Here is a 27,814-nt window from a genome sequence, read left to right on the forward strand (position 1 = left end):
CTCATACTTTGATGCTGCTGTGGTTTTTTGATGCCTTCCCACTTCTAATTTGTAGTACAGATATTTAGAAAGAAGCAAGAATTCTGTCTGGGCCAAGAAATATTTAATCATGTTCTGCCCATCATGTTAGGATCCTGATGAGTGACTGGCACTCATGGATGCAAGTTGTATCTCCTCTCAGAATCAATGTAGTGAATTTTCATTCCCAGCAGTGCTCTTGGTGATTCTGGAAAGAACTTTAGTTTTTTCTATAACTGTCCAGATTGCAAAATTAACTCCATAAAGAATTCTTGAAATTACATCACCATCTTTCAAACTTCTGAAGGAACAATTTGTTAGAGGTGAATTATCTATTTCAATGTCCAGAGCTTCCTTTTACAAAAATCAGATTACACATGTCTCTGCTGGAGAGAGTTTGAACCTCAGCCAAAATACACTCATATTGAGAAGCTTCTCATTTAACCTTGGAACAGGTTTAGTTGTCTGCAGGAAAGGTAGGTAGGAGCAGAAAATAATGTTTTAAGAAGAAGCTGAAACATGTTGTTGGAGGGAGGGTGTTAACTTAGAAATGGTTACCTTCTGTGTTCCAGAAGGCTTTAATAATCCTCTCCTAAATCCTACCTGCCCTGCCATACGCACCACGTGGGATAAAATATTTTGCTGCTTAGTACAGGGAGGCATTTGGAAAGGCTGTCAGCTCCTAGCAAGGAGAAGGGATTTTAAACAGAAGTTATGTTTAAAAAAAAACAACTCTCCAAACAACTTAGCTCAGTGAAATGGCAGTGCCTGTGGACCAGCTATGAAGAGATCAGAGCTCATAGGTGTTTGTATCAGAGGTGCAGTGATTTAGTATTTTCTGCTGTGCTGTGAAGTTGTAATAGCCATCACTGTTGCATATTAATTACTGGGAGAGAGGGAGGATAAGTCAGGGAAATTTGGAATAGATCATACTTTCCTTCATACACACAGAGTTATTAACTTGCTTCCTCTGTTGTTTTGTTTTTTGCTTTTTTTTTTTTAGTCTGCCACAAGCCATACCTCCTACATCTGTTCTAAACCAAAAGTTCTTAATGTTACTAGAAATTTTCTTACCCATATGGGTGGTTTATGTTCTTCCTTTTGCAGTTGTCTTACTGAAGTAGAACACAGACTACAGCTGCATCCCCAAGAAACAAATGTTCTGGTGGGGAAATGGTGGGTTAGTCTGTGTTTATTGAAATAGCCCCAGTTCTGTATTTCATTTCTTTTACTTCTTTTACATAAACAGTTCATGTCTCCTAGCTGCCATATATTCCTGTGTCTGAAAGTACACATTCAGAAACATCAACTGTAATTTTTTGGTGTTTTATTGATGTTTCAAACTGTGAGTGCCAGAACTCAGTCATATAGCCTCCAATAGCTTTTAAATAGTTTCATTGGCAAGAAGCTTTTTCATGACTTCATTCAGCCCATGACTGTGGTGTAATTATGTCTCCTCATCTGCGTGTTCTGTTTTATTTTAGTCATTCTTCCGATCCCTGGGATGTTCTCTGACATGTTGTTTGTTAAAATTAATTGATTTGGGGCATCCAGTATGTACTGTCAGTTTTTCATTCAGGAGGCTGTAACTTCTGAAAATGTTTCCACGTTTGCACTGTTACATGCTGTCTGCTACTGCATCCAGGCAGAGGGAGCAGTACTGCAGATCAGGCTGCAGCTGAAGTGAACAAATGCCCTTTTTCTAGTCACTAGCAGTCTGTATAATTTGGTGACTTGCTCTGTGTCCTGTAGTTCAAGTAAAGGTTGTAATCTTTCTCTGTGGTCCTCATTACAACACACGGGGTGTAATGTCACTGGGAGAATTGTTCAGGAAATGGGAGTGTGGGGGTATTTCTCAGCTTAGTTAGAACAAGTGCCTGTGACTTCAGTGTGGTTCATGTAAGCAGCTTATCCCAGTGGAAGGAATACAGCTTGGAATTGTTTAAAAAGGATTATTAATATACATATTGTTCAAGTGAAAGTTTCAGATGGGGGTGGTTAGTTTTCTGAGACAAAGTGATCAAATCTTTGTCCAAATTCCTTGGAGAGTTAATTTGTATTTCTGTAGGGGTATGTGGAATTGCATTAACTATCCTTTGTGAACAATTTAGGGCTTATGTTCATTTGAACCTTCAGGCAAATGAACAAGCAAATAGCAAACCAGTAAAATTTATTTTCCTGTGTAGCAGAAAGCATTGCAGTTGTGCTGCCTGGATAGCACAATTTGAGGAACAAATGAAGGGGCAAAGAGATTTCATGCATTCCAGTGATGTATCTGTGGTTGTCCCTGGTTGTCTATGGCCTGGTATACTAATTACCCTCCTTTTTCTTTGCCACTCTGTTCTCCAGTTACATCTACTTTCAAGGACTTTAGCTACTGACTCTTTGGCATGCTCCATTCATTATTTCAGTTTTGTTTCCAATGCTGCAGTCCTTTGAATTTTAGCACTCTTGTGTTTTATCCAAGACCTTGTTATTTGTGTTGATTTTTCTAGGTTGTGTACAGTATTCTTACTTTTCTGTCTGCAAACTTCAACTTGAGTTTTCTGTGCACTTGCTGGAGAGGCTGTCCTTCAGTTTGACCTCCACAAAATCAGTGCTTCAGAAATTGTGGTTAAAATGCACTTGTAGTTGCAGAGATGCACCCCCTGCACATTCATTTCTGTTCACAGGGGTCCATTTTCATATCTAGTTTTGTTCAGATGCCTCTCTCTTCTTCAGAGCCAAAATCCAGAAACATGACTGCAGAAAACTCTTCTCTTTTAGAACCTAAAACTAATGGAAGTCACTGATTTGGAAATGGTGATCCAAGAATCATCTTAGATTAAAATTGAAGATTGTTCAGCTGATGGCTGTGCAGTTGTAGCACCAGATGATGTGTGAGAATCACCATTTATGAAGAAAATGTTGCAGCTCTGACCTTTTTACAAGGCACCCCCCTTACAGTACTGTTCAGCATGGTCCTGCTTTAAGGAAAAAAAGGGGCAAAATATTTTGCCACTAAACTTCATGATTAAAGTGCCTTTTCTCTTACTTTGCCTTTAATAGGAAGAATGTCTGTCTCCTTCAGTACATATGTGCATCATTCAAGCATCCCAAAAGTTGAGGCTTCCAGAGTAGAGGACTGGTTCTGTCTCCTGCCACAAGACTGCAGTTTTCTGGCATGATTGTAGAAATGTGTGACTGGATTAAGAGAGTAAAATTCCTTGTAGAGTAAAGATCATAAAATGAGGGCTCCTCTTAAGAAAGATGACTAAAGACATGAAGAGAGGCTGAGTTAAGCCATGTTCAGGATCTGTTTTATGTATTGCATGCAGTCTGTTCTGGGTCTGTGTTTTTACATAACAAAGTCATGCTGTAACTTGGGCACTTGCACTGCTATAGGTTAATCAGATTTGCATGCAGAGTTATGTGCTTAACGAAAGGTGTCATTCCAACTCAGTCACTGTAGTGCACAAAGCACCTCATCAAAGAATGACAAATGTGCTCATAATTTAGGTAGACACCGGTGTGTGAAAGATGTTTCCATAGATATGAACTCAAAAACAGGTCTAAAAGGTATTTTTAATAGGAAGGAGGCATGGCTTTCTTATGTCAGCATTTCTCTGTGTGTGTCCATCCCTTCTTGTAAAACTAAGATTCTTTTTGTTCATAGCTAAGACACTTGAAATTCTTTAGGTTTTGATTACACATTAAAGATATGGGGGGAGAAGTAGCAGGTAGTGTCCAATTCATCAGAATTCACAGTTGGGTCCATTTTAACTGAATTTTTTCTGAATGAGAATTGGAATTCTGGGTAAAAACCTAAAGATCTGGCACATTCATCCTATCCACAAGTAAACAATGCTTTTTCTGCAGATACAGTGAGGATTTTGAAAACTTGGCCTATTCTCCTGCAGGTTTAGACTGCTATTCTGGTAAAAGTCTGGTTAGCTGGAATATGGCAGGAAAGACAACTGCAGTCTGTTATTGCAGTTTTCAGAGGGGGATCACTTCCTGCTGTGAGCAGCTTCTGAAGGAGTTGTTCCATGGCCACTCTGTGGTTTTCCTTTTGCCCAGCTATATTCTCATCCATGGTGGGCAACTCTCACCCCTGAAGAATCCTGGATCAACATCTCACCTACAAAGCTTAGCTTCAAAGACCACCAGCTTTTAGGGTTCATTCTGGGAAGGGATAAGGCAATTTGGTGTTTAAATGGAGAGTGATTTGTTAACTTAGAAGGTGTGCTGACAGTCCTGTAGTTGTTAGAACTTCACACAGACTGCCTGTAAGTATTTCTAATTTACATGATAAACTACTGAGCAGAACAAACAGTTTACAAAGCACAGCCCTGAATGTTGTGTGCACACTAAGGTGAGAGGTTAGGAGAAAAATGGCCCTTTTTAGTCCAGATTTCGACAGTGTTTGTGGTCAGTGTAAATGTACCCTGCTCTTAATGTTTTTCTGTTTTATTTTAAATAAAGCAATAATGTCAAATGCTTCACAGAATTATATTGGCCAGGGCAATTTCTGCTTTTTGAGCTCTAAATTAAGGTGAAAAAGTTGAATATCTGCATTCTGTCTAATGATCTCCTCAACAAAGAAAACATTCAGTGTTAAACTCTGCTCCTATCATAAAATGAATAAAAAGTGTTATTCAGCAAAATAATTACCCACGTGATTTATAGCAGCATTCTGTAATTATTTTGATCACTCTGACTTCACTAGAGTTGCATGTGAAGATAAAAAAGTCTTAAGTCGTATTTTTTTCCTAGCAACTGCAGTAATGTGAACCTCCTGCATGTGCTTGGGACACAAGACACACGGTGCACACTCTGTTTTGTTGGTTAGTTACAGCTTGCTTGGGCATCAATATTTTGTGTTCACTTGAGAAGAGGCAGAACTCCAGTTTGGGGTGAGGGGAAGCAGAGGTGAATCGCTGCTGCCATCCCCCTACAGCTCAAGTATGTGTTTTGTTTTTGTTAGCAAAGCACGTGAGCCAAAGAGTGCATAACCAGTCCCCATGCCTCACATTTGAATCACTGTTGTGGTGAGATCAAATATAACCATTTCTTGACTGTTTATTTTAACACAGATCTTTCAGAAAGGTTGACAGTGGCTGGAAGAGACAGTGTGAAGAGCTTTGTTGGATATGTGGTGTCATTAATGGCTGGGGCTGTATTGCAGTAAAAGCATGTTATAAAAACATGATGCTGTCACTTAGAAAACTGGTCAAATATATTCCATGGTCAAGCTAAACATTCCTGAAACCCCTGGTGTACTGATTTTTCTGCTAGTGCAGCTGTTAGTTGGGGCCTCAGGTAAAATCTGTTTTTGAGGTTCTTTTCACAGCTAATTTTTGTCCACAGTCTTCAAACAGAAAAGCTCACAGTTTTGTTCCATTACTTTGTATTGTATAACAGTGATTTGCAGACTCTTTGATGCTTCCCAAGGCATAATTTGCAAGTATGTAAAATGTGTGACCTATTTTGTACGATTTTTTAATAATGAATGCACAAATAAAGTGATGTGGATTAGAAGGGTGGGTTGGATGGTTAGGGTGTGAAAACCATGAAGATAAACCAGTCAGTTTACACTGCCTGCAAATATCACTTATTCTCTTCAGCATGAATATTTGCTGCATCACAGCCCAAGGAGGAGAGGGTGTGCAGTGTATGGGTCTGGCTTGAATCTTGATTCACACAAGAATATACAATACCTGTGATTTTATTTCCAAACAGATTTCCTCAGATTTGTCAGGGGCAGTTGTCTTTCAGTGAAGCATGAATACATGAGGGTTTTAAGTAAATCTGCAGCACAGACATCTGAGAAGCTGCTGCGTAATTTAACTGAAAATCTAAGGATGAGCTTTCACAAGATGGCTGAGCCAAACTAATGGCTTGCTGCTGCCTAAAGGGACAGCTGCTCTGTTCCTTCCCAGTCCTAGTTTATCCAGTGTTGCTTTTTCCTTTATGCAGACTCTAGCATCCTCTTGGTCATTTTTATCATTTATCTGTTTAAAAAAAGCCAAATAACAACCCAACCCAAAAACCACTGAAATCCCCATCTTAAAAAAAAAAAACCCAAAAAAACTAATCAGTTTGCTTTGATTTTCCCATCACTACCAGAAAAGCAGTGGTAGCAGGAGTTTGTGGCCAGCAGGTAGGGATCTAGGGAATGCCAGTGTCCTAGAAACATTGAACTCTTTCATGGCTCAGTAGTTGCAGGGAACAGCCATTCAGATGTGTGCCAGTTAACAAGTCCTCTTTGAAAGTGGTTTCATACATAGTTCTATTAGAGGCTTTTGTCAGAACCATGAATGACAGTGAACATAAATTTTTCAAGTAAAACAGCTGAAAATACAAAAATATGAAAAGTGCAGTTCAGCTAGTAGTAGTGTCCTTGTTTAAATTAGATGAAAGCAATGCAAATTTGACTGGAGGCACAGAAAAATCAGCTTTATAGCTGTGTACTTTGGGCATCTTACTTGTACCATTACTTAATATCTTCCAACAGGATTTTTAAGAAATATCTTAATAATCCTTTTTTTTTTTTTTCCTTTGCAGAACTGAAGGAAGGTCACCATGGGAGCATTTTTAGACAAGCCAAAGATGGAGAAGCATAACGCCCAGGGGCAGGGGAATGGGCTGCGTTACGGGCTGAGCAGCATGCAGGGCTGGCGCGTGGAAATGGAGGATGCGCACACGGCTGTGATTGGGTTGCCAAATGGACTTGATGGATGGTCGTTTTTTGCTGTCTATGATGGGCACGCTGGATCCCAGGTTGCCAAGTACTGCTGTGAGCATTTATTAGATCACATCACGAGCAACCAGGATTTTAAAGGGCCAGATGGGCCACCGTCTGTGGAAAGTGTAAAGAGCGGCATCAGAACAGGTTTTCTGCAAATTGACGAACACATGAGAGTCATCTCTGAGAAGAAGCATGGCGCAGACAGAAGTGGGTCAACAGCTGTGGGTGTCATGATTTCTCCCCAACACACGTACTTCATCAACTGTGGAGACTCGAGAGGTTTGCTCTGTCGAAACAGGAAGGTTCACTTCTTCACACAGGATCACAAACCAAGTAACCCTCTGGAGAAGGAGCGGATCCAGAATGCAGGTGGCTCCGTCATGATTCAGCGTGTGAATGGCTCCCTTGCTGTTTCAAGGGCACTTGGGGACTTTGATTACAAATGTGTCCATGGGAAAGGTCCTACAGAACAGCTGGTCTCACCCGAGCCTGAAGTTTATGAAATTGAGAGATCAGAAGAAGATGATCAGTTCATCATCCTGGCGTGCGACGGTATCTGGGATGTTATGGGAAATGAAGAGCTGTGTGACTTTGTAAGATCCAGACTTGAAGTCACTGATGACCTTGAGAAAGTTTGCAATGAGATAGTTGACACCTGCTTGTACAAGGTAGCCAGACTTGAGAGAAGGAGTTTACTGTGCTTTCCCTATTAGAAGTTTATGAGCAAGCTAATAATAACTTTGCTTCCAGTCTATAAATATTCAGTGGTTTATGGTAACATGACTTTGACAGTGATGACCACGTTTCCTGCAAAAATGGTGGTAGAGGGGAAATGAACACGCAGCAGAAACATTTTTCTGGGTGGTTTTGGTTAATTAAGAGGTTATAATCATGTACAGATATACTGTGATCAGTGGAAAACAAGAAGCTAATGGGAATTTATGGGCAAGCTAAAGACAATAACTGCCCTTTTCTGTTTCATAATGTTCTTTACAAAACCTCAACTCTTAAGACTTAATCAGGCTAGAGAGTGTATTTTCCCTTCCTAATCTTCCCCTGCTTTCTTGGGCACATAGTATTAACATTACTGTCATATTTACATCAAGATAAATGCAGAATCAGTGAACCTTGACTTCGTATTTTGAAGACTTGGCTTCCTAAGTTAGTTTTTCGTTTGGTTTAATTACTGTATTTCTTACTCACTGTTGTATCATACAGCTCTGAAACCAGCTCTAGCAGATGGAGACTATTTGGTTTAACAAAACTATGTAACTTTGTCTGCATTAACTTCTACTTTGTATTAATACAAGTTGCAGTGTGATGCAGTTACTGAGTTTCATAGCTTGATACTTATTTTGCAAAGGCAAACTGGCAGCCATAAAGGAAAAAAGCCAACTTTTTTCTAGAGAATCAAGACAACATCCCTGCTCTTCCTACATGGCTAACAGGATCATTGTTTCCCATCTGAAAAACTTGAATTGCTTTCCAACACCTTGGCAGATTGATAATGGTTACATTTTTGGTTACTATTTTTCTTTGGCAATCCTAAAAGCAAATGCCAGGAAGGGAGCAGTGGCTTGTGGATGCTGTAAGCTTTGCAGGAGCCAACTGTCAGCACCTCCCCATACCCATATACTGTTGTTGTGCACACTGGCTTGTTCTTGCTCTTGCTGACATCAGTGGAGTTAATTAGTGTTAAAAGTTAAGCCTGTGGATGCATGTTTGTAGGCCAAAGCACAGGGGTATTGTAAGTAAACCAAACATTTACTTTGCATAAGCAGAATGTGTTTGTATTTTTAAATATTCAAGGATTGGGGTTCCTTTATTTAGAGTATTAAATGTAAATATTTTTTGCAAAGATCTGGGTACCTTACAGCTGGTTTTTCAACAAATTCTATTGCTTTCAACTTTTCTTGTTTTAAATGAAAAGGAAAAGGAAAAAACCTAATAGCTGTGATTTTTAGTGGAAGCACTGTCTGAATTTAGCACCTTGCTGATTAGTGCTTTTGAGCAGTAATGGTTTTGTTCACCCATTCAGCTGTTTTCCCAAAATGATTGGATGGCACTTAAAACAAGATGGAACACAACTTTGTAATTATACATCACTCATTACTAATGTCAGTTTTTAGATGACAGTGGGGTGTCTGTAACTGGCTCCATGTAATCTTCAGACCATAAAAGTGGAAAAAACAATGACTGAAGAGTTGTACCAAATAAATGGGCCTGGAATTCTCTAAGGGGTACAGGGAGATTAATTCTAATGATAATATTAATCCATAATAGTGAAAGCTGGATTCTGATACAATATGATTTGTGAATTTCTGTATTTAAAATGCTTTGATGTGTGTTTAGCCTGGTGTGTATACATTTCTCAAATCATTTTTTCTTTTCCACCAGGGAAGTCGAGACAACATGAGTGTGATATTGATCTGTTTTCCGAATGCACCAAAGGTATCACCAGAGGCGGTGAAAAGAGAGGCAGAGTTGGACAAGTACCTGGAAAGCAGAGTAGAAGGTGGATCATTTAAAAAAAAATAAGTAACTTTGTTTCTAAACAGACCCCTGGCCCCCTTCCCCTTCCAACAATTAAACCCTTAACACATACAGGCTTTTTAATAGACCTTCAAGTGCCATTGGCCATCCTGTGTACCTCTGAAAAAGGCACTCTATATATCCTGAAAAAGTTCTGCTATGAAAGTGCAGCAGCCTGTAGCCCTGAAAATTATTCAGGATGGCAGAGAATTCATTTATGCCCAGTGTTCTTCCTGAGTCTGTTGACAGTACTAACTTCAGACCAGTGAATCCTGGTTCCTGTCACATGGAGTTAAAGAAAATAATCAGAATATCTTACAAAGTGTCTGTGAAGATGGTCATTTGAGTGCTATTTATAGTTAAGTACAAATCAGTTAGCTGTAATATTTTATTATCCAATAATAGTAGGGTTACAACTCAATTACTATAATCTTTAAGCACCTGCTTACATATTTACTTATTTGAAAGTACGTCAGAAATTTGTCAAAGCTAATCTTTAAGCATTCATGACAAACAAAAGCTGGGTACTCATCTTGATAGTAACTTTAAAATTTTTCTTAAACTTTAAATTGAAACTGTGAGTCTGGGGCTTTTTGGATCACATAAAAATGATATTTGAAATCAAGTAGATTCAAATGATTTCTGATTAAAACTGCATTTATAGTGCCTTTTGATATTTAAAACCAACTACATCTTGGAGTTTGTTTCTGAAATCTAAGACATGCTGTATGCATTATTTGCATAGGTTAAGTCTATTTTTGAAGTGGACTCCTCTATATGTTACAAGTCTAGTTATGTGTGTGTATACTTCCAAGAACCCTTAATAGCACACAGGGCATGATAGGCAGAGTTCTCCACAGCTATGGTAGCAGTGGTTAGTAAGTTAGAGGAGTACACTATGCACTTTTTTCCTCCTTAACTTGCATGATGGTAACACAGTGCAGCTCCAGAAATTTCACAGAGAACTTGCCTGCATGGGAATTTTGGGCTCAGACAAATCCATGTGCAATTTTAAAGCATTTACAACCTGTGTAGGTGCTCCTGCAGAAAGTACCACGTTTTTCCAAGCCTCACTTGCCAGCTCTCAGCAAAACTGCATCTGTTCTGCCCCTGAACAAATGCCCAGGCAGACATTTGTGTGTTTTAATGCCCACACTTGCCTGAGAGGAGAGGAGAGGAGAGGAGAGGAGAGGAGAGGAGAGGTTGGTGGCAGTCAGTGCTGGTGTGAATGTCCCTGGCAGCGTGGCAGGAATGTCCCCGTGCAGTCCCACTGCGGGAGGGAGGTGTCAGCAGAGCAGGGAGCAGGTTTGCACCAGGAGGAGCTCTCTGTGTGTGCCCACCCACAGATCTGCTGAAGAACAAGTGTGCTGTACATTCACACATTGATTCACAGCCTGGTAACTCTCCTTATCTGGGCAAGTGCTGCCTTCTTATCTTAGATATTGTGTCTGAGCTCAGACAAACCCGTGACCTAGAATATGAAAATACGATGAAGCCAAGGCTGCCTCTTCAGCTGGCCTCATCCTACCCCAGGAATGTTACAGTGAGGAAAGCTGGCATTTTTGTGCAGCTGCTTCATTTTGTAAAGGAACAGCCTAAACACTGGACCTGCATGTGGTTATGGTACATACAAGGAATTTGGCTGCTGGTACTTTGCATTTATACAAATAGGAAATTTGCAGCAATGATCAAAGTGTGATAATTGCATAGAGGCAGAAGGATTCTGTATGTAGTTATAAAGCACTTTAATACTAATTTAATGGGATGATATCTGAACAACTTGAGGAGATCTACTGTACTTCCTCTCAAGGGTCTTTGCTTAATTTTTAGAGTTATCCTCAATCTTTTGTCTGTTGTTGCACAAAAATATTATTTAAATGAATGAATATTTAGTAAATACTACTCAACCCAGCAGTGATTTGTATCAGCTGTTTGCAGAATTTGGCCTTTTAGGACTTATGCCTGAGGAAAGTTGAAAGGCCTGAACCAAGGCAGAATTTCAAGAACAGGAGTTGATGATAACTTTGTTATTTAATATATAACTAATTAATTAATGTGCCATTGCATTTTTTCTGAAGTAAGTGGATAATGCCTTATTGACTAGTGAGGTAGGACTACTGCAGCATCTGAAACTTTATACACTACAGTGAATAATCTTGCTCTTATCTTAGGATACTATAAGAGTGGCAGTGCTTAACTTTAAAAGCCTGATTTTTGGCTGAAGGAACTAAAAAATATAAAGAGTACCTTTAGAATGATCTTACTAATCTGTAATATCAATTTAAATTTAAAATTCATTAAGATGGAAACTTGGTTAAAATGCATATTACATATTTTTATGAACTTCAGTACTCACTGAAGTCCAACAGGTAATGAGAGTTGATCCTTTCGAATGTGCATTTTTTTTCTGGTTGTATTTTTATCCCCTCAGCCCAGAATATACCTTTATACTGTTAAACACTAGTGCAAATTTTAAGACTGAATAGGATTTAATAATGATGGTCATCTTGAATAAGGAGAGATGATTCAGATTTTAAAAAATGTAGAAACTTTTCTACTTACCATGTCACTTAAGACTCTCCTGATGTGTTTGTGGTCCAGATTTGTAGCTGCAACAAATAATGGAAGAAGCAGCAAGTGTGGAGAAGCATCCTTGTGCCATTACTTGCAATAAATCAATGTTACTCCTAAAGTATCTTGTGAACTTCATGGTAGAAGTGATCAGTCATTCCAAAATGTGTTGCTATTATTTGCACTAATATGTGTTATCAATGTGTTGACTCTAAAAAGAAACTTGTCTAAGCTTTTTTTTTCTGTTCTCATTTTTTTTTTACATAAGACCATTCCGTAATAGATATTCCCTGCAATATTTATACCTATGTAGAGATAAATAATTTTAAGTTAGCTGTTATATGTTCCTTCCCTAATTTTCACATAAACAAAGTTCTGGCTTTTTCTTAAACTTTGTATGGAATTCCCATTTTTGAATCCTTTATTTTAGGGTTGTAAGTACATTTTTCCAGTACTTGATGCCATGAAAATGTATAGAAGGTTTAAAAGTAAATTAAAGACTGGGGGGAGGGTTAAAGGTGTATTGAAACAAGAAAATTCCAATAAATTAAACACAGCTAGCAGACCGACTCCATTTGTTGTGTCTTCAGTGTTCATTCAGTCTGTATCTATAGTTTTATCAAAATATAAATGTATTCATTTAGTGGAGACTGTATGTTAAATGTACTGCAGTTACAGGTTGTGAAACTGTGTAGTATAGGTCAACTATAAATTCCTTATTTTTGTACAGCAGAACTTTAGAACTAGCACAATGTAGCATATTCTAGATGTTCAAAATTGCACAATAAAGGAACTTGGCAAACCAAATCTGAGATCTTGGCTTCTTATTCAGATTTAAGATTCATAGATTATTTCTTTGCTAAATGTAAGATGGTAACATGAACTTTGGCTGTAGATTTTGAGGAAATGGCAAGTTTTTGAGGTGTCTCTGGTGCGCAGTGTCATGTATTTAAAATTGAAGTTTTGAAGGAAACAGCTTAAAGCTTTGTGCTGCAGAGTTTGATGCTGGTTCAGGACTAGGCAGTGTTTCCACTATACCTTGCAAATAATTTACACAGCCTGACTGCAGAACAGAGCTGATGGTTTTTGTAAACACACACAGCCCTGAAAAACCATTACATACACAAAAAGTAATTCACAATTGTTTTTTAGGTTTTGTTTTGTTTTGACTAAAAAGGACTGGATACGTGTTGGTTTTAAAAGCTTTCAATGTGCCTTATCTCACAAATTATAAAATGGAAACTTGGAATGTTCTTCTGGAATTTAGGGCAAAATCTGAATGCTTAAGTATTTTTCAAAAGTGGTACTGATGAATTCCAACTACTTTCAAACTGTGTAAATGCTTTATTAGATGAAGAACAGTGTGCATGTATATACATGCATGTATAGATGTGCACATATGTACACATTATTGTATGCATGTTGCAGTGTTCACTTGAAGATGAAAAGCACCAGGTCTTAATAATTCACATGTTTTGCAACTTCTGAGAGCTCATGTTTACAGAGAAATGAATGAGATGCATTTTAAAAAATGTTCTTGTTCTTTAAATTTCATAAAATGCCTGTTTAAGGAATGACTCTTCATACTTCTTCTGGTATGATCTTGAGTGTCTTGGATTCAAATAAAACTGTGTGCTTTTGACTTGAGGAGAAAAGAGAAAAAAGCAAACACAAAAAAAAGAAAAAATAAAAAAAAGAAAGCCAAACCAACCAGGCTTAAGAATAAACTTAAAGAATTAATGTCTTGACAAATGTGGCTGTGGCAACAATACAGATTCTCTTCACCCAGAAGCTGGAGTGGGTCAGCTTTAAGTTTCTGCCCTGAATTTAAATATCTCCTGAGTTGAGGATGAAACTGGCAATTAGATGTCCCTGGCTTTTAATTTATGTGTAATAGTCCTTAAAATTTGCATGTTACTGTAATGCAGTGAGGTACAAGTATTGGTTAATACACATACAGCCATGGGAATTACTTCTGACATGTCTAACCTTTTATTTCTTGAAAATACTATATGTTTTCTGTGATGGCAATAATATTTTATCTTGTGTTGCAGTGATAAAGCTGATGTTAATATCTGCCCCATGCCATGGGAGGATATTACATTTTCTGTCTAATGTATAGCAGGAAAGCCATTAAAGATTTTTTTCCCCACTGTTATTAGGTAGCTGTGTATTTCTAAAACCAAGTCAGCATGTGAACAGCAGTAAATCTGTGTCAAATCTGTTACAGATTTTTACTTATGGAACCAAAGTTAACAATTACCATGTTGAGTACGGTCTGTCGCTTTAATTTTTAATTTTATTTTTAATGTTAAGCTGCCTTTTTTTTTGATAAAACTGAGTGTTTCAATCTTTTGAAGTTAAATTTGGACTGCACTTACAAAAAAAGTACTTCTGATTCCCAGAGATCATAAAGAAGCAGGGTGAAGGAGTGCCAGACTTAGTCCACGTGATGCGTACGTTAGCAACCGAGAGCATCCCAAACCTCCCGCCGGGGGGGGAGCTGGCAAGCAAGTGAGTTCACATCCGTGTACATGTGGGGTTGGATTTGAGTCACTTTGTGACTGCAAGGCCACTCTTAAAAAAGTTGGGGGGCACAGGGAGGGAGGAAGGGCACAGGACAAAAGGTGATGATCTGTTCTCCAGTTTTTATTACTCAGTTGTTCTGGATGAAAAGGACAAGCCTAAGAATGGAGTTGATATGAATCATTGCGAAAATTAAATGTCAAACTGTAGTTTTTGGGAAGGAGTGAGGGGTTTTTAAGGGTGGCCTGAGTGTCTGTTTTTTGTAATTAACTGGGGTTTCTGGGGGGATGTTACATTTGAACATGTGAAAATAATGCCCTGATTTTAATTACTTGGGTTGAAGTGTTCTACACTTCAACAAGAAGTGATATGCATAAAATGTTTTGCTTGGCAGCTTTCTTTTCTTGTCTGTAGCCATGTTGTAATTGCTTAAAAATTTGCCTTTGTTCCTCTCTGCTTGTGACAAATCTGAAAGCGAGATAGAAATCTATTAAAAAAGAAAAGTGGGAAGTTAAATTTGTAGTTTTATATAGCTGACTTTGTCCTTGAAGGGTTCAGTGGTGATGCTCTGTGGTTTCTCAAATATTCAGTCTTTAAGGAAGCAATGTGCTCAGCTTGTTTGCACCCCAAACCAAGAGCGTTTTGATTCAAAAGATTCTTCATGGGCCTGTGCTGTATTAAAAAAGGATTGGGCACATATGATACAGAGTATTTTTGACTTTTCAGAGTATGATTTTTGTATTGTTACACCAAAACATCAGGACTTTAGGCACGTAATTGAATAAATTATAAATTAATAAATTGAACAAATTATGAAGGGATAAATTGAACAAATTATAAAGTGATCATTGTAAAGATGGCTTCTAGAAAACAATAGTGTTCCTATAGGAACTGTTTGACTAGGAGAAGAAGAGATGGCAATTTAAAGTATAATAGGATCTATTTAGGATGGGCTGCTGTACAGTTGAAGTATGAGTGAGTCAGTTACTCATGAAATACAGCATACAAATTGATTTTTCTTCATCTCCTTTGGCTGGAAGTGGCATCATGGCTGTGAAGAAATGCTGAAGTGATGTGACTTCAGCAGGATTTTAGGTATCAGTGATGCTAGTTTGAATAGGGACTTAGAGAAATATTGATTTAATTGGATATTTATGTAACTTAAAGCACTGGTGCCAATTTGGAAGGAAAATAATGCTTTCCAAGAAACCTGCCTGTATTTAGAATCAAAGATACCTATTTCTTGAAAGATCTGGGAAACTTTCCAATCCATATGTGTAATGTACCTTGTGTGTCATTGCTTGATTTTATTGCTTTAAATCCAACCTCTTCTTTCATGCCCTATAACCATTCACTATGATGTTTATACGTGGTAGTTCCTGACTCTTCAGTGTTGCAGGATGATTACAAAGCTTGTCATCTGCTTTTTTTCTTCTCTTGCACTCCTTTGTGATTGCTCTGCATGCATTCATCAGCACTTTAAAGGTTGCTCTTTGAATTTTGCTTTGCACCACACTCTGCCACTTCATCTTACTTGGTTCTGCAGAAGGGGATCCAAAAGAAAGTTGCATTTAAAGTCCAATATGTAATTTCTGTTTTTTACTCCCCTCTTTCCTTCCTGTTCTCCCTTCAAAGTTTTTTCCTTATACACTGGGAAAGGCATAGGCAGCTTCTTCCTTCAGCCTCACATTCACTTGTGTTTTGGTTTTTTTGGGTTTTTTTATTACCTGTTTTCAAGGGGTTTTTAGACTCTCAGTTTTTCACCCTGTGTTAAAAGAAATAAATAAAAATCATGTTGCTCATTTGCATGTTGATTGCAAATGTATTCATATTTCATCAATCTGTTTCTTACCGATTTTCTATCACTATTAGAAAAGTCAAGAATTCCAGGGATGAAGGTTAATTTTAAGCTATCTTAAATATGCTAAGCAGGGGCCTTTTTAAAAGGAGGTTGCTAAAAAAATGCTTGAATAAATTTTTTTATATTTTTTTACCAGACAAAATTTATCTCATTCTGAAGATACAATACACAAACCTGCAATTTATATATTTATTTATTTATTTATTTATTTATTTATTTATTTCTTATTTTTGGTATTGGTTTTGTTGGCTTCTTTGATAAAAAAATTGCAGGAGAGTATTGGCCATGTCATTGTAGAAGAATACTGTTCTAGATCTATTCGATCTATTTTTTTCATGTTTGCACATGGAAAGTGCATTTTTAGGACATAACACAAACAGAAATGTACATCAGAATGTAATTTTTTTGTGTCCAGAAAATAACACAACTCTGTTCCCCTATGGAAGTAATACATAATACATGCCATACTACACTACTACAGCAGTGGTTTTTTGACACAAATGACCAGGACATTCAGTGTCCATTGAGGTTTCTGCTGCCCTTTTTCAAAGGGAAGACCTGGCTGTCAGGTTGTGCCCTTCTCCTGCTGAATTCTAAGGGATATTCAGCCTTGTTTGTCTTAAGCCTAAAGGTTTTAAAGGATTTTTTGAAAAATCCTTTTTTTTAAAAAAAAAAAAAAGTTTTAAAGTGCTAACTTGCAGTTAAAATGGTTCTGTGAATTTAGAATCTTCTAAAGTTTGCATTTAAATTAAAATTGGAAATTTAACTTGGAAAAAAAAAGAAAAACACAGCCTTAAAATCCTGTGGGTTTTTTGTTTTCTTTGCTCTAGACGGAGTGTGATTGAAGCTGTGTATAACAGACTGAACCCCTACAGGAATGATGATGCTGTAAGTATCTTTTCTCTTACATTCTCTTTCTCCCCACCCCAATTATTTGAGCTGTTTTGTAAAGAAAGATATTGCAGATTCCTGTTAAAGACCCTTTCCCTCAAGAAAGGAATAACACTGTTGTGCTTTTTGGACTGTGTTTTGTAATTGTTTTCTGCTGCTTTCTGCTGATCATCATCTCAAAACTCCAGTAGGGTTGATTCATTTGTCCTCTGGCATTTCATTATTTCAGTCCTGCTTGGGTTTCCAAGTGTTGCCAAATGGTGGAAAGAGTGATGGGGGGACCTTTTTTCCCCCCTTCTTTATAGGACACATTTTTCCCTAAATATCAAGAAGAAAAATGCTATATCTAAAGGTTAAATGGATGTGTTAAGAATATATTAGTTTACCAAATGGACTGTGTAAACACTTTTATTCTTAAGCATAGAGCATCTTAGAGCAAGCAAACCCTTTGGGTTCTTACATGTCAGTGCTGAGAGAGACATAAATCCACTGTCAGGATAGGGGGAAGATAAACCAAACAGTGAACATGAGCATGATTCCAGTGGCAGTTTGATCAGCAGAAACAACATTCTGTCACTGAAAATACAATATCTCACAGAGCAGTTAAACTGATCCTTTAACTATCAGCAGAAATTTCTTCCATGCTTGGATGTGACAGAAGTGAAACGCAGCCAGACATGAAGATTGTGCGTTGGCCTTACAACTGTGCACTAGTTTTATTTGGCAGCCTTCATTCTATTTTTAGCATTAAAATTCCTAAACTGGGGCTGAAAGAGGATGCTTTACCTTCAAAATACATTCTGTAGTATGTTGCTGTTCTACAAATGCACAGTACACAAACTTTGTGATCTTGTTGGCAACTGGGATACAGAAATTTGCATATGGAATAGTTGGCAAGCAGCTCTTGCATTTTTACTCATGCTGCTTTTATTCTTCATTCTTGAAACAACCATTTTGCTCTTTCATGTAATTGCTCTCCTTTGCTACTTCTGGTCTTGAAGGAAAAGCTGGAGGTGGTACTTTTGCAAAGGGCAATTTCAGTTTGTGTTTTTTTAACTACACCCCCGTGCCAACTGTTCCTCTCTGGTTTGCAATGGATTCTGTGTGCAAGATTGAATGAAGGGTGCAGAACTTCAGTGCTAAGAAATTATCATGTGTGCATTGCTAGAGACTTAATTAGCCTCTCTCCTCTCCAAGGAGTCACTAAGGCAGTGTTTTGAAGAGAAGTAATATTTCTACCTCCTGCAGCCTCAGTAATGATGGGGAGGTGTAGCTGTGGAAGCACCAGGATGAACTGTTGTAAAAGCCCATCCTGCCCCTTAATTGCTTAGGGAGAAGGAGGAGGTGTTGCTGAAACCCAAAGGTGGTGCATAGGAGCAGTTTGCTCTGACTCCTGTACTGCTGATTCAGCTGCAGAGCTGTGGCCCCACTTGCTCTTGGTTAACCTGTGAGCCCACCTGATGAGGTGGAGAAAGCTGAATACAGAGCAGTCTAAGCAAGGGAAAAGGGAACAGGCCTGACACAAAGTCAAATGGATTAAAAAACACTTGGTAAAATTAAATACTGGTTAAACCAGGATTTGGTTAAACATTTGTCAGGCTTGTGGTAGTTATACAAAATCTGCTGTTGCCTGTGGGCCTAAATGGAATGAATTTTTGGGACATTCAGGTATTGGATAGATTGAAATACTGAGTGGTGTGACCATACAGTTATGATTTGGAGCACAGCATGTTTCTACTTTCAATATTTTTATTTTTGTTACATACATTTCTTTTTTTCCCCTTGCAGTTTTATTACCATCCAAAATTACAATTTCCTTCAGTTGCCTAAACTACACTTCTGTAACCTTAAATTAAGAGTGTTAAAATAGCTCTGAGTTATAACAGGGTGTCAGTTGATGTCTGTATCTTCCCCTGCAACGAGGGAGGGCTGAGAAGACAAAAGATGATAATGGTGATAACACATGACATGAGCACATCCTGCTCTTTTCTCACACCTGTGAGATGAGAGTATCCATTTTGTATTACTTCTAACTACTCAAGAAATAGCTAGAAAGGCTCTGGAAATGCTTTTGAGTAACATGCCCAGGATCTTATTTTCAGGATTGATGAAACACTTGGTCATATTTTGAAATTTCTTGATTCTAATGTTTTTGTTAATTAAGAATATGTGGGGTTTAGATCCTTTATAAAAGCTGTTTCTGAAAGGGGAGAGAAAAGACTCCTGAAATGATTTAAGTCTTTACCCTTTTCAGTCTGGATTATCCAGAAACGGCCGCAAGGATGGGCACTCCAGACTTTAAAGGGTTCCTTCTTTTTTCTTTAAGGATTCTGCCTCAACTGATGATATGTGGTAAAACTGCTCATCTAGCTGTGGAGTTCACCTTTCATCCTGCAAATGAAAGTGCAGCCCAACCTCAGTGGCCCTTCTTAACATCCATCCTCAACCTTAATTAAAGAAGGGAATATGATGTGTTGGTGAGAGTGACTACAGCAGTACAACATCTAGCCCAGGAACTGATCTTTTTTTGTAAAACAGACTTCTGTAAACGTGATTTCAAACCATAAATTCATGTTGTAAATCAGACTCCAGCGATTTATGTTGTATGATTTTGTTTTTGTAAAGTGCAATTGTCTTTGTACAAATGCTCATATTTAATTATGAACCGCTTTAAATCACTATAAAGGTTAGAAGAAATGTTTTGGCTTGTGTGATGCAACAATATATACCCCTTTTAAAAATCATGTTGTGGTTTTGGATTGCAAGGAGCAGCAGCCTAGCCAGCTAGGTGCTCAAGAGGTGCACAAAACTGTTAAAGAGAACTTTTTTGGTTTATATGAAAGCTGAACTCATGGGCAACCTACCAGAAATTACAGTGTGTGAATTTCGCTTGGCAATGGAAAAATAACTTAGGAGTAGTGCACATTCTTCAACAAACATACATCATTTTCTTGGATGCACTCCTGCTCTCATGTTGAGTCGAAGGGATTTGTGATTTGGAGTTCAGTGGTAGTTAAATCATGCCCTGTTAACAGTATCCTGTTCATACATGTACCAATCTTGGAATTAGAACACCTTGGTTCTTTGCACCTCTTTTTTCATTAACCCTTACCTGAAACTACTAATCACTGAGCACGAAGACAACTTTCTACATAAAGAAGGAGTCTGCAGCATTTTTACAATCCTGATTGGCTGGGTCTGCTGCTGTTCCAAGAAAAATACTCTTGAATTCCATTTTATCAATAAAGCTTGATTTAACAAACAAGACATTTACCCATAAATGTGTAATTCCTTCTTTTCCTGCCTTTTAAAATGTCAGTGCCATTTTAAATGATATTTTACTTGTGGAAGAATATTTTTCTTAATTGGTAGCCCATTTTTAAAATGGGAAGGATTTTGATTATTGCCCAAGACATAGCCATATGCTAGAGGATGATGTGGGATTAATCTGTTACCCTATTTTTTACAAATGTGGGTTTTTTCAGGCTTTTTGGTGTTTTTTTTTTTTTTCCCTCCCTACTGAAGATGTGCATTGGTTTGAATTTGCCTACTGTTTGATAAAAATACATTTGTCAAAGCCTGACAATCTTTAACATTTTATGGTGTGTGTTTTTAATTGACCCACTTACTTAGAATGAGAGACTAGTGGTTAAACAGTACTTGTGATTTGAGGTATAGCATGTTGACAATATTTAACTGTTTGTTGTTTAAAATTCTAATTTAAAATTTTATAAGATAATAAACTAATTTGATTTAAGCTTAGCTTTCTCCCATTGAGCATACGAAAATTAAGTTTTCAAGTCAGTCGTGTTTGCAAAACTGCTGTTTTGTGCACCTTGTATTGTCTTTTTGGTTGAGAATATTGTATTTAATATGTAGTTTACTCATTTAGTAGGCAGATTCCTCAAAAGGAAAATCAGTAAAACAAGTAGATTGTAACATTTACTGCAGTTAAACAGAATCAGAACTTGGTGTATAATTACTTTTTGATAGGAAAATGTAGTACAATGCATTTTGCTATATTTGTCTTTCCCTAACTTTGACATATACATATTTGTATATATAGCCTTAAAACTAATGCAGAGTTAGGGAACACTGAACAGTGAAAAAGTAACTTATAGTGTCTTGGAACTAAGTATAGTATATACCAGCAAACTTTTCTTTTATCCCTCTTGTCTATGTGGGGTGCTTAAACGTAACTTCATTGTATTCAGTTTGTAATCTGTTCAAGCATGAATGAAGAAAACATAAGCACTATTTGTATTTATAAATTTATAGCAATTTTTGCTTAAAGAACCAGTTCCTTACCTACCTATGAATAAATGCTTAAAATGTCTAATTTTGTTGTAGAGTGCAAAACTATAATGATGTTAAGTTATAGCTTCACAGGCACCTAATTAACGAGCATATTTAATAATACATGGCGTATTAGTGCGAAAAGCTCAACTTAATTTAGGACTAGGCAGATAAAGTTCTGTCCTTTTTTTTCATAGAGACTAAAGTTTAGTTTTGGAAACTGCAAAACCTTGAACTGGACTGTGGAACCTTTGAGTTTTAAACTTTAACAATCGGAAGCAAAACTGTGGTGTGAAAAGCCATACTTCAAACCATAATCACTTAAACTGTCTCAGTGACAAAGGAGATTTTTTTGAAGCCTCTTCTGACGAGGTCTCCTGAAGGTTAGAAAGGAAATAATTCTGCTGTTGCTACAGGTGATGTGAGTAGGTTTGAGGGTAGTGGCAGAAAGGCTGTTTCAGGCCTTTCTCTCTCTTGCCTACGTTCAGCGTTTTGATGAGCTCAGAGCACTGAATTGTGATGTATGCATAAACACTGCCATTTTAGATACAGACTTTGACTACAGAATAAACCAGTTAAGTATATAAAGCATCCTAGAGAAGAGGCAAGCTGTACTTTTTTCACTGCTCTGAAAAGAAAAAAGGCACTTTTGCACCTTTGTGCATCTCCTTCTTGCACCAGAAACTTTTTTTTTTAAATGCTAAAAACATTAGCACCTCAGGGGCAAGGCAGCAATTTTTATTTTGAAATATTGTGTGCTATTTATTTCCCTCTTGGAAAAAGATTCATGTGTGACAAAAATGAAAATTGTGTGATGTTAACAGATGTATTTTTAAATACATGTTCAAATAGGATGGTCCCGATTTGCTTGTTTTTAAAAGGAAATGACATTTGTAAAGCTACTTTGCTTCGTATGCCATGCAACTTTGTTTTCCTTCTACATTTGACAGCTTCACTGGCTACAGTTTCTGTGAGTTTTGTTATAGTCAGATTAAATGTTTGGCTGATCGTTCTGGGAGAATACCTGTAACTGCTTTATAGACAACTGTTCCAAACAATTCTCGCTAATTCAGCATCAAAAAAAAGTTCAAGACAGAAGCTTCTAAAATGTGCTTTAAACCAATGTTGGATGAACTAAATGGAGTGACATTAAGTAGGATCCTAGGTTTGCAAGGCTTTGTAAATCCTTTGTATCCATAGAGACCCCAGTACTCTGCTGGGGCAGGAACAGAGCCTGAGCCTTTCAGCTGGGCTTGCTCTCAGCTGGCCCAGGAGCAGCAGCACCACCACCTTGAGGCACAGCCATCACTCAGTTAAACTTGGAGCTGGAGTCAGAATTGGAGAGAGGAGTTTCATCAGCTTGTGCTTAAACTGCTCTGAGCTGTGGCAGGCGTAGGTTGTGTCAGCGAGGTGCCTGGTGAATACTGAGCAGCACATGAGTCATGGGAGCACTTACCTTGGCAGTTCCTGCAGGTGCCAAAGCTGATCTTTTCAACATTTACTTGTAGCAAACTGACTTCAATGTCCATTACATTATTTATTGCAAAGCTGGTGCTGTCACTGTATAGGTTCATGTCTGAGCCATTTTGCTCAGTTCAGGAGTTGGAAGCTTAAGATGATTTAACAAAATTAGGGATCAGTTTTCACTTCAGTTGATTCCCTGATAAGAATCCCACCTTAATTTTATACAATGGGACAGGAAACACTTCCTATTGCATTCCATTTTTAGTAGTTTATGGTCTAAAGATGTGGTTTCATGATCTTAGGCCAAGACTAAACCATTGCTCCTAGTTTGCCCCTACTGCCTTTTTTGTGCCAGTGATTGTCCTTAAGTGGGTGTGCAGTTAGGAGAAAAAAAATAACAACAACTGTCCTTTGAGCTGGGTAAATTGATAATCCAGCTGTAGGGTGCTGGTGCTAGGGAAAAATGGAGAGTGGGGAGCCAGGACTGAGAGCAAAGGAATGCTTGCCCCACCCCTCCTGCCTCCGTTTGGGAAACCACACCCAGATAAATGATGGCCTGTGCAGGGAGCATCACAGCCTTTGCAGATCTTTCCCCACTTAAAACAAACATTTTACTTTGATAAATGTTTCTTTTCTTTAAACTGGAACCATCAAATTTCAGTCTCAGTGTCTTGTGTGTGAGTTCTGTGCTGACAACCTTCCTCTGTGTTCACATTCTCTGGAAGTTTGGAGTTCTGTCCTGTGGGAGACAGCAGGGCTGCCACAATTATGTTAATGACATGGTTGTTACAGCTTACCTTAGTTCAATGTACATCAGGATTTCATCAGGGCAAGATGTTCACCTCCATCTCTGCCTGCACCTTCTTGAGCTGCTTTTGTGCACAAAGGACTTGGTGTGTTTCAGTTCCTTGGTATTTAAACTTGGCCATGTCTGAAAGGGGCTAACCTTTAGGGAAGCCAGTGCCCTTTTCCTCATCCTTTGGCAAATACAGTATTTGATACAAACCTGATGTACCTTGCATAGGCTCAGAGACAGCAAAACTGTAGAGCTACAGGGCTGTACCTGACATTCTTGTGTAGAAAATGAAGTGTTACTTGGTGCCAAGCTTTACCAGCTATGAAAATGATGTCTCTTAGATAATGAGTGTGGTTCCTTGTTACTACCACTACCTGTGTCTGAGGTGATCATAGCTGAGCCTTTATGGGCCAGTTCAGGCTGTAAACTCTCCATCTGGCTGGAGAGGTTTTTTGGCTCTCTAAGTGGTGATAAGAGGCTCAAGATGTGAATTTCCAGGATGCTGTAGCACCAAAAAATGAATGTGATTCCTGCTATAGAGGCTGTAAGAAAGGAGCAGAATTTAAAAGTATCATTCTGTGGCTAAATAATTTTGACTGACCTGTCTGAAATACTGATCAGAGACTCCAATCTTTTGAGAGCTTTTTCTCTGGAGTGCTTGCACAGTCTGCAGTTTTCTGCAGGCCCAGGTGTGCACATCTGAAGCACTCTGTGGCCTTATTTTGCTTAATAACATTGCTTTATATATGAGGTAGCAGCCACCTGGGCTGTGGCACGTGTTCTCAGGAGGTCAGGAAGCTGTAGGAAAACTTGAAGCCTCTCTTTAGCATCATGGACCACTAAATGCATTTAAGTAGAAAAAAAAATAGACATGTTAAAAGTTGAGTTTACATTGTCTCCCATTGACAATTTGTTTCTAGAGAAATGACAACTACTTCTAGCATTTACTTAATATGTGAAAAAAATGTCTGCAGCTTTAATCTCCTGATTGTGTCAGAGTTGTTGACTTGTAGTCACTTAGGCTTTGTGCATATTCCTCATTTTCTCTGTGTTTTGTTTGATGTTTTTTTTTGAGTAGCAGCAATACAGATCTTTCTTTTCCCCATCTCTTGTACACATTCTTCTAAAGTCTTTGCTTCCAGGCTAAGGGAACAGGAGTGATATTGATGTCTTAGGAAAGTGTTTTGGGAGAGGTTTGCTTTAAATGCAATGATCACAAAACTCTCCAACTTTTGCACCACAAAAGTTGGGAAAGTGGGCTTCACTTAACAAATGCCTTTTATAGAACCAAGAAAATCTGAAAGTGTCAAAACTTGGGTAGAAGTGGGATGACAGGTCAGATTTCTAGAGTGGTTTATGCATAGCCAGATTTTTACATATAACTTTAACTGATTCCTGCCCAAGTACTTTTTAAAATATCACTAGGCACCTGCTTTCTTATTTTTACTTTTTTTATCCAAAATAAGAAGAATAAAACCAATGATCCTCACTACTGTGTGAGCAGCCATTTGTCTGAGGGGTAGGTGCTGTGTCAGGCCTGTACCATTTTCCTCCAGGAGCACAACATCAGCACTTCTCAGCTTGCTCAGTAACATTGAGGCAAAGCTGAAATTCCCTTTTTTTCCATGAAGTGTTGGCTCTGAAGAGCTTGGTGGGAATGTGGGGTTTTTCCAGGTGGATAGGACTCTCCATGTGTGTTGTGAGGAGGCCTCTGGATTTGAAGGAGCCGCCATTGTTATTTATTTTGATAAATACCTTTAGGAATAATGAGAAAACAAATTGCAGGTCCTCAAACAATCAATACTTTTATTCTATTGATGCCTGTAGAGCAAGGTCCAGAGTTTCAATTCAACTGTTACTGAATTCCAGCCAGTCTGAGCAGGGCAAATACTGGGTACCCAATTTCATTTTCTCTGTTGGGATTTCAGGCTGGAATACAATATTTCTGTTCACACTGCTGGGGAAAATTAGAGTCAGATAGGCTTGGGAAAATCAGGCACAAACTTAACTTCACATCCTCCTGACATTGGTGGAGTTTTTGCTCACAACATACAAATTCTGCACGTGTTGTTGGAGCCTTAACTATCCCACTTCTCTTGGAATGAAAACCAAATGTAATCTTTATTCAGTTTGGGATTTGAAAAAGCTTTCAAAGCCAAAGGGAAGACAGTGGTAATGTTAAAGCAAAATGTTTGGTTAATCTGAGATAATTTCTTAATTCTTTAAATGTCTAAGAATTTTTTTGCTTTTAAAACCTCAGAAGAGCACAGTTTAGGAGGTTTGATCTTTGATGCAGTGCTTTTAGCTGCAAATAAATGAAATCCAAAATTATGTATCCAGGATGGAAAGACAATGAGACCTTGAAAATGTAGGAATAAATGTGCTGAATTTACATAGAATTACATCCATGTCCAGTGATGGACTCCTGAGAGGTTGGAACTAGGTGATCTTTTAGGCTCTTCCAACCCAGCCATTCTATGGACCATTCTGTAAAAGGATCTTTGACAGTGTTTATAGGAGAACTTTTTATTCTTGCTGAGTGATGCCAGACTGAGAAGTCTGCTGCAATTTGGAATTTCCAGCCCCTTAAATTGGAAACTGGGCATTGCACACCAGATTTAATAATAATCCCAGTGCTGGGATGCTGTTACCCCACATTCCATGGGTTAATGGCCTGCAGCCCATGGGAGTTGGGGTTTCCCAGCCTGGTTTTGCTGATGACCTTGGGCACCAAGAGTTAAATTGTATTTATTAACCACATCTAACTCTTCGGTGCCAGGAATCCACTTTTTGGAGTAAGTGCTGAATTATGCAAATGTTCTTGGCAAATGGTGCTGGGTATTTCACTGCTTGGAAAACTCAATTACTGGTGACCAAGAGTTGATAGGAGACAAAAGCTGAGGTTCTCCCAGCCAGGGAGTGCTGCATATCTGAAAAGTGTGAGCTTTGACTTCCAGGACCAGCTGTTTGATAAATCTTTATAAGCAGAGATTTTGGGTTCTAGCATCTGTCTTGTTCCTAAGACCACGTACAAACATGCTGAATTAGAGAGTTTTCACCTGTCTTCTCACAGAATTGACTCCACACCATAAGAGTCTCGTTTGTAGTGACATGCTGTGCCTGTCTTTTTAGAAAATCATGACCTCTTTATATCTATTTTGTGGAAAGTGTAACTTTTTTCATTGATGACCTGTATAAATGTGTGTTACGAATGGAGAGATTTAAGCTTGAAAAGCATGTTTGCAGATTACACAGCTTCATTATGGAATTTATAAATTTAACAGAGTAATATACAAGAGCATAACTATTTTCCTTAAGTAGAATGTATAACAATATATAATAAATTATTCTCCACGTAGTTCACCCACTATTTACAGTTTTACACAATTCAAACTGTGTGTTTACAGAAAGTTCAATAAATGTATATTTTGTACTATGTACAGATTCCTGGTCCCAAAGAAAATGTGTGAACTTAGTTTCTAACTTAACTTTTGAGATTGTACTTTTTTTTCTTTTTTTTTTTTTTTTTTCCTTTATTTTTCTTTTTTTGGTTTGGAATCAGTTGAACAAACTGCGTTACGCCTGTCGATGGTGGAGGCTTGCATTGGAGTAAAACGGGAATTGGAAATATTTCTAATCTACAAAAGTGATTCCACTAAATAAAACAGGCAATTACATCGTGTGTGTGTATTTGAGTGCTGCACAAACCATCCTCACATCTCTCTTATTGTCCCTGATTTACAAACTTTCCAGGCCTCCTTCAGTTTTCTGGCTCAAGGGAGTTGGATTAAAATGAAATACTGAGGGCTTATCGTGATCACTTTTTAGTTACAATTATTAAACTCCCTCCTTTTTGCTGTTTTTTCCCTTTCATGTTGAAATTCCAAGATAAAGCTGCATGTGCTTGGCTCCAGCCCCAGCATTCCCCAGAGGCTGCCTGGTCTGGGGCTTCCAAGAGAACTAGAGATGGATTAGGATGCCCAACTTCTGCAATACTTCATCACACAGGAGCAAAATACATTTGTTTCTTTTGCCCTGATTTGGATTCAGTACTGTAAAATAAAAGCTAGACCTTTGTAATATAATTTCTAAGAATTTAAGGATGCTAAAGGCTAAAATAAATATGGTT

The 27,814-nt window shown here is 38.0% G+C and overlaps 1 protein-coding gene across 2 annotated transcripts in view; it reads left to right on the forward strand.

The window, feature by feature from the left end:
* The window catches only part of PPM1A (protein phosphatase, Mg2+/Mn2+ dependent 1A), a 35,190-nt gene extending 7,823 nt beyond the window's left edge, over positions 1-27,367 (forward strand). The window contains exons 2-6 of one of the 2 annotated variants that reach the window (XM_071426223.1): positions 6,565-7,416; positions 9,146-9,263; positions 14,257-14,365; positions 17,069-17,126; positions 19,384-27,367. In XM_071426223.1, coding sequence (XP_071282324.1) covers positions 6,583-7,416; positions 9,146-9,263; positions 14,257-14,365; positions 17,069-17,126; positions 19,384-19,431 — 1,167 coding nt within the window. In that variant the 5' untranslated portion in view covers positions 6,565-6,582 and the 3' untranslated portion in view covers positions 19,432-27,367. The remainder of the gene's footprint in view (positions 1-6,564; positions 7,417-9,145; positions 9,264-14,256; positions 14,366-17,068; positions 17,127-19,383) is intronic. The other variant, XM_071426224.1, reaches the window with a different exon arrangement.
* The last annotated feature ends 447 nt before the right edge of the window (positions 27,368-27,814 follow it).

Source organism: Agelaius tricolor, unplaced genomic scaffold, assembly GCF_023055355.1.
Source record: "Agelaius tricolor isolate 1412-34295 unplaced genomic scaffold, bAgeTri1.0.p SCAF_5, whole genome shotgun sequence".
Classification (NCBI taxonomy): domain Eukaryota; kingdom Metazoa; phylum Chordata; class Aves; order Passeriformes; family Icteridae; genus Agelaius; species Agelaius tricolor.